Genomic DNA, 7,655 nt, shown 5'->3' on the forward strand with positions numbered 1-7,655 from the left:
TTTGTTGCAAAACAGTTATGGGGCAGTATGACATTCCAGAGACCACTATTATGCCTATACATACATACAAACAAATGTACATTTAAAACTATCCAGCAACAAAACCAGAAATGTCTTCAACTAAAATAAGAAGTGAATATTTATGTACTCGTATGTTTGTATAAGGAAACGCCTGTGATGCAGAAAATCAAAAGAAAAAAGTAACAAACTAAAGGCCGAATAACTGCAACATTTGTAAAAGCAGAAAGTGGTCAAACAGCCATGACATATGTATGTATGTGAACATATGCACTTATACATAAATACCGGATAACTTAAACGCACACTTTATGGTTGCTGTTGTTGCTGTCTTTGATTAACAGAAATTGCATGCATCACTAGCAAAAGCTTTACCTTTATTTTTCTTTTCTTTGTTTTAACCAAATCCAAAGCCAAACATTGCTTAACTTTGTCGACTAGTCGCCAATTGCCGATAGCCATCGAAGACTTTGTCCAAAATCTTTAAGCATGTAGCGCTGCATTTTGCTGCGGATCGTAGTGCTTAACGGTTGTGGTCGCGTTCGTAACGGTAATCGAAAAGTAAAGGCGTGCAAAAGGTCCAACTAACTGGGCTGCAGCGGTGAAAAGGATATTGAAGTGGAAAAAATTTCGAAAGCGAAGTGCTTTAATACTCGTATTATAAATAAGAGTTGTATAATAACAGTTGTTTGCTTCATTCGACTAACGGTAGTAATATTAAGTGGTAGTATTTCAAATATAAAAGCGGGCGATAAAAATGTCACACTATTACGCCAGTTGGAAAATTCAATATAGTTTATGCATTTTCGGTGTGCTTTGTCTTTCGCAAGCTGCTGCCATCTATACCCGCGAAATAATTAATAATGCGCCACAGCTACAAGTGCGACGTAAGAATATTATTAATGGACTTTTATTTGTTTATGAGTGGAAAATAATGTTAAATACACTAATGAAGAGGCTTTATACGGATACTTCTTGTTGAAGTGATAACAATTTTTTGGTACAATCAAAAATGTGCGTTGAAGGCATAATTTGCAAGGAAAATTTTTTTAAGGACACGATGAAATCATATACCCAAAATGTTTAAAAATATACGTAAAAAGGACTAAAATACAAAATTTTATGAAAAATGTCCAATGATATCACCGTTCGTCAAAAAGAAAAAACATTTCAAGATACATACACGAAACTTTTTTAGTTTTTCTCTCTGACGCCAGGATTTTTTTTAAAGGACTTTCAAATTTCAAAATGTGATTATTTCAAAAAATTATTGAAAAAAAATCAGTGCAATGGGCATATAATGAAAGACAAGATTCTATAGAACTTAAGAAATTAATTTTTTTTTGGTTCACCAGGACGAATAGCTATTGAAAATGCTCTTTAAATCAACATTTCAATCCTTAAGGAAGAAAATCGAGGATTTGTCCTTAAAATATGATTTTTTTATGAATATTTCAAATTTTTAAGGATATTAAGGGATGAAATTTTAAAAGGACATTTTCAACACCTATTCGTCCCGGTGAACCAAAAAAAAAACATTTAGTTTTTAAATTCTATAGAATTTTGTCTTTCTCTAGGTCCCAAATTGTTATTTTACATTGCACTGTATTTTTTAAATAATTTTTTGAATCAGCTAATCATATTTTGAAGTTTCAAAGTCCTTTAAAAAAATAAAATATGCAATTTTATTGTATTTGGCACATAATTTTGCGAATATTTAGATTTTTTTTTTTGTGTGTAAAAATGATTGTTACACGGCGTATTTAATGGTTCCTTAATAAAAGATAGTCCTGTCTTAAAATTAATTGCGAAATTTATTTTCTTAGCCATAATTTACTAAACAAGATTTTATTTAAACAAAAATAAATATTTGTCGGCTTGTGTCTAAATTCTCTAATGACATGACTGCGGTTAAAGTACTGATCTTCTTCCTTTTTTTGTGCCGACCTTTAATTTCAATCTTGAGTTTGCATAAGCCGATATCATTTCAAATGAAGCAGGTGCTTCGTCTTCCGCCCATGAGTCCCACCATGTCAAAAGATCCTTAATGAAAAATATCCTTTGTCGAATATTTCTGAAAACCACTCAAAAGGAGGAGGATTTGGCATTCAAATTAGTGTCAGTTGACACGGATGGGAAACGATTGTGATATACTTACAGTGAACATAATTATGGCAGCCGAATGGGGGACTAAAAATAATTTTGCTAATTTTTTCCACAAAAGCTAGTGGATTTTAAAAAGCTTTTTCAATGACTCCAGATTTGGCATATATTTTTCGATATTTTGTGAAAGCTTTGGAATCCACATACGTAAACAAAGTTTGAAATTTTAAATTAAATTGTGAGCAAAAGTGACAATTTAAAGACGAAATTCTCGAAAAAAGTAATATCAGCTGCCCTACTGAATATTCAACGTTAAATGCGTTAAAAGAAACCTTTGAAAAGCTAAAAACTAGTGAAATTTCTTTTAGAAATATTTAACCATAATCATTAACGTCTATTTTCGATTCATACTCCCAAATACCCAGTTTTTCTCCGCAAAATTATAACTTCAGAAACCATCTACATATGTATGTGCTCCTTGCTTCGAATTGCAACCGTCCAGACTTAAAAATTAAAGCTCGTTCATAGACATGCCATTTTAACGCCAAGGCACCAAAATACCGAATATGGGATAAATACCGGACATTAGAAGAAATAGAGAACATTTGGCATCCCATATGAAATAAATAAATTACCGTCTTGGACGAAAAGAGGACTGACCCATATAATACAGGACGGATGGTCACCGTAGATATACTTGATTGAACTCTGCCAAAATTGCTTAGGCGGTTATCTAGTCAAGGAAAGCGAAGTGAATAGTATTTTTTGGCGAGAGATATTTTTCGTTTCAAGTGCAAGCAGAAATTAATTGGCCTTACCTAAACTATTTACATACATATTTGCAAAGTAAAGAAAGTTTTTTTTTTTTAAGTTGTACTTTTGATTGTACTTTTTTACTTCCTTCTCTATCCTTCCTTCTCTATCAATATCTATGTCAATATTATCTATGTACATATGCCAGAGGCATAGACATTTTGTTATACAAGTACTTACATATATGCTGCAGAATCGGTTCTGATCAGAAACCCCCGTTACGCCCTTTATCTTCAGATGAATGGGCGTGAGTACCAGGCAATAATGAAATTTGATGTGTAAACATCTGTGTACGGCTTGGCAAAGCATTAGGCGATTCAGTTTCATACAAATATAGGTTAAATTTTTCTAACTAAACATTAATTTCATTTCATTTTATTTATTTTGTCGGAATCAATACACGAGTTTTCATAACCTCTTCGAGAATAGTTCACAAATATTTCATAATTCTCATAAAATGATCTCAAACGACTACCGAAATTCTAGTGAAATAGTCCTGAACTAGTCCCAAAATGGTTTTGAAATAGTCGTGAACTATCCCGAAATTATCTCAAACTAGTCCCGAAATGGTCCTGGGTTCCCAATATGGGCCTAAACTAGGCGTGAACTAGTCCTAAAATGGTCATAAACTAACCGTCACCAAGTACCAAAATAGCCCTGAAATAGCCCTGAACAAGTCCAGGAATGTTGATTTGTACACACAAAAATCAATTCCAGATTTTCTGCTGGGTTACACAAGCGGCACTTACAAAATTTCTGCTGGATCAACGCTGGAGATGTGAACTGAAGAATGAAAGCGTATTCAAAAAATGTTTCAAACAAAAATGTGTCGTAACAGGAAATCAAATCCACACGATATCTATAAGTTTTTTCTCAGTGTAACAATAGAAAAATAAATTATACCCTTTTTATTCAAAAACGTTTATATGAAAAACCATAAAAATCATTAGAAAATGAGCGGAACAATTGTACAAAATTCCAAACTCTACGACCGTCTGAAAATTTTCGGTTATTACGTCTAGCCGACACACATAGTAATGAGAAACCGTGGATTAGAAAACCGATTACTTACTAAAAAATCTTGGTCACTACATATATACAGGTTAATGGTGTGGTTTCAAAAGTAAGACAACTTCAAGTTACAAAACACCACAGCACTATGGAAAACCTTATTTTTTATGTCGTGATTCCCAAAACTATTTAAGTACATACTACCTGAATGATATAAAATCCAATGGTAATACAATTTTTTCTGCAATTCCCCCTCTTTTACAGCATCCTGGCTGCAGACATGCAAACGCGACAATCCTAACGAAGATAAATGTTTTCGACGACTATTTGAGGGTTGCTTTCCAGCCTTCGCGGCCGGTGTACCAGAGATTGGCGTGAAAAGTTTCGAACCACTGCACATTGACCAGGTATCCGTATCGAAGGGTAGCGGCAATCTGATATTATCTGGCGGTTTTCAAAATCTAATAATACGTGGGCCATCAAATGCCACCGTGAGGAGAGCCAAGTGAGTCAAGCAAAAAAAATAAAATTAAAATAAAAAATACATAGAATGAAACTCTGAAATTTAAATACATATGTATTTATTTTAAACTCATCACCAAAATTAGTCTTGAGCTGGACAAGAAGCTAATGAGCTTTGAGCTGGACATACCACTACTGCGAATACGCGCCAAATACAATTTGAAGGGCAATATACTGTTGCTGCCGCTGATTGGTAACGGTGATGTGCGAATGGCGCTGAAGGATGTGAAAACAGCGGTGTACACCAAAATTCACTTGAGCAATGAGCCGGAGGTGCGAGAGAACTGCATAAGCTGTGATTGCCTAAAAATACTCTGACAAAACTTTATTGTTGTTCCTTTTTTATTGTTTTTTTCAGGAAGTCATTCGCATCGATGAAATGAAGGTGACCTTCCATGTGGGTGCAATGCGTATACATCTGAGCGATCTCTTCAATGGCAATGAAATATTAGCAGCGTCTATTAACAATTTTCTCAACCAAAATGCCAATGAAGTAATTGCCGAATTGCGGCCGGATTTGGAACTGGGTTTGGCGGATATTTTCCATGGACTTTGGAATAATGTATTCTCGAAAATGCCACTCAAATTGTGGCTGCTGTGATGATTATGCCTTTATATATTTATTATGTCCATCATATCTTAATAGTTGTATTTATTTGGAAATTAATACAGTACACATAAATCGTTAAATAGGTATAGTAACACACTTTTATTATATCATTTGCTTAAACTTAGTTATTTACGCATATAACTGCATATACAAATGTCTTTAGATTGTATTTTAATTAGAAAAATTAGAATTAATCAAATTGTTTTTAAGTTTTTATATTAAAGTACCTACAATAAAAATGTGTGTACTGTTTGATAAGGGGAGGATCAAAAACTTTGCGGAATAGAGGAATAAAAACCAGAATAAATACCATTGTTCAAGACAATACGTAGAAAGGGCTCAAATATGTAGAACAACAAAATAGATAACATCAGCTAAGGGGAATGAATATTGAGTTTCGTTCTGAATTGAATTCCCCACTAATTTAGGAAAAGTACGGCAGCAAATACATGTTTTACGGTAACTGCTAAGGACGGGCCGATTGGGCCGATTGGGCCGAAGTCCTCAACCACTGTTGAAGTGATGAGACTATGCACAAATTGGTTAGGAACGAATTGCATCAAGCCAATTCCAAAACCCCAGCCTATCAAGAACAGCAATGAGTCCAATAATTACTTTTATGGTCGCCTAGGACGGGCTTTAAGGGGCTCACTTTGTCACGATATAAAAACTTTGCTTGGCAAATTTAACGCTAGAGTGATAAAAACAGTCAGAAAGTTTATTCTTCCCCTCCTCTAATACCTCCGACAGCGGAGAGTCTGATCGATCTCGTCGCGGCATTGAGCATAGCAGTGAGTTTTTGCTTGATTTGGATGAAAGATAGCTCGCTGAAGGTAGGTTTCATCCGCTTGTACCGCTTTGCAAATAAGAACGTGACGAAAAGTGTCGTCGTGGAAAAGTTCCCACAAAGTCGAAGATGAAAATGGAAACTAGGCTCGGCGATGAGCCCAGATAAATGCATAAAGATGATGTTGATGTCTCTCCTCTCGGTCACGATTGACCCAACACACAAGAAGGTACATCCTTCTGTTTGTACCACTTAGCTTAAGTCCTGGAAGAGACCTTAGACAGACGAAGATCTTAAGTAGGCTGTAGAACCGATTTAGATAGCAATATATGAGAAGCAAACTTTACGACGCTATGTCTAATTTCGCGATCCATGCAACGTTAATACGGTGACGTTAATAGACGTCCAGCACAACTTTAACTTAGTCCAAATTGGTAAGACTGCTCCGAGCCTTTCGAGATAAAATCCAAGAAACTTATTTGTTCGAAGACCACAGAAAACCAACTGCCAAGTTGTAGCTTATGCTGCACTTCTACAAAGCGCTCTCTGTTTGTGAAGATTTATCTGGTCTTGAAAAAAAGAGTTTAATGTTAGTTCTGATGTACCCTATCAGGATGAAATATTTCAGCTAAGCTCTTGGCAGAAAGTTACTCTTGCATAGGATTCTTATTGTGGATCATTCAAGGAAAACTAAAACTGCACTATATATCTGCAAAGTGGCTGTTAAAGAAGTAAGGGGCCTAAAATCCCGTGGATGTACACAGCGGTTGGCTGACCTATCTATTCGGTCACCGTCTATTAGTCTGTTTAGACATGTATAGATCTGCAAGCAAGCCTTGTGAGGTTCAGCAGGCCTCTTGCACCTAATTGAGGTGGGCTTCGGATGACGTCGTATGTACCAAACGCAGCAGAAGTAGTTTTCTGGCCCGGGGTTGGACTCAATGCTCACCCGGAGAAGAAAGACGTCGAGCAATCCAGCTGCAAGGGATTTATTTATAGGCAAAAAACTATTGATGGGGTTTGCCGATATAAAGGGGGTTGAGTTGCCGAAAGAACAGCGGGGAAATCGTGTGTAGGAAAAGCTTCCCCCAAGCACTTCATAAGACATATTTTCGAATATATGGGCATGGTCCAGAAATACATCGAATAACCTTTGGATTCAAAGACGTACCGATGAGTGATCAACGGCATTCATAGTGAGTCGGTCACTATATACCACGTCTTTCGACCTATAAATGCCATGAGCCGAGCCCAGTATCTACCCGTTGTAGTCGCAGATCTTCGACAGCCACAAGAAACCTGCTTTAAGCGGGCCCAATTATTGTCTGGATATTGTAGCCGCCTAAACAGCTACTTATTCCAACTCAACGCCGATATCCCCAATGAGCGTCGGCCTACAGCTCACGGACCATGTAGCCGCGCTCTGACTTAATAGTGTCATAGTCTTTATACAGTCTATCTCAATCATCATAAAACCCGAACTGTGATAACATCTCCATATTTAGTCTGGCAGCATCTTCTCGAATTTGGCAATCATAGGTAGAACATTGTAGCCTAGTTGTCAACGAAAATTATGATGAAAGTAGTAAGGGTTCTAGGAAACTTCGCATCAGACGAGCTACACAACATCAGAACCAAACTACACAACACAACAACCCAGATCAGCATTCAGTGGATTGGTTACTACTGAATACCTACTCACAGTTATTTTTAATTTTCCAGATTAGTACTAGGTTAGATTAGGTTAGAAAGGCGTGTATGAATGACTCATACTTCCACTCGGAGGCATAT

At 36.3% G+C, this 7,655-nt stretch overlaps 1 protein-coding gene across 1 annotated transcript; it reads left to right on the forward strand.

The window, feature by feature from the left end:
• The first annotated feature begins 514 nt into the window (after positions 1-514).
• Jhbp4 (Juvenile hormone binding protein 4) lies at positions 515-5,231 on the forward strand. The gene is made up of 4 exons (XM_017633752.1): positions 515-905; positions 4,210-4,450; positions 4,554-4,740; positions 4,826-5,231. The coding sequence occupies exons 1-4, from the start codon at positions 776-778 to the stop codon at positions 5,066-5,068; spliced, it is 801 nt and encodes a 266-aa protein (XP_017489241.1). The 5' UTR covers positions 515-775; the 3' UTR covers positions 5,069-5,231.
• The last annotated feature ends 2,424 nt before the right edge of the window (positions 5,232-7,655 follow it).

The sequence above is a fragment of the Rhagoletis zephyria genome, unplaced genomic scaffold, assembly GCF_001687245.7.
Source record: "Rhagoletis zephyria isolate East Lansing unplaced genomic scaffold, Rhagoletis_zephyria_1.1 Rzeph_scaffold_12180, whole genome shotgun sequence".
Lineage (NCBI taxonomy): Eukaryota > Metazoa > Arthropoda > Insecta > Diptera > Tephritidae > Rhagoletis > Rhagoletis zephyria.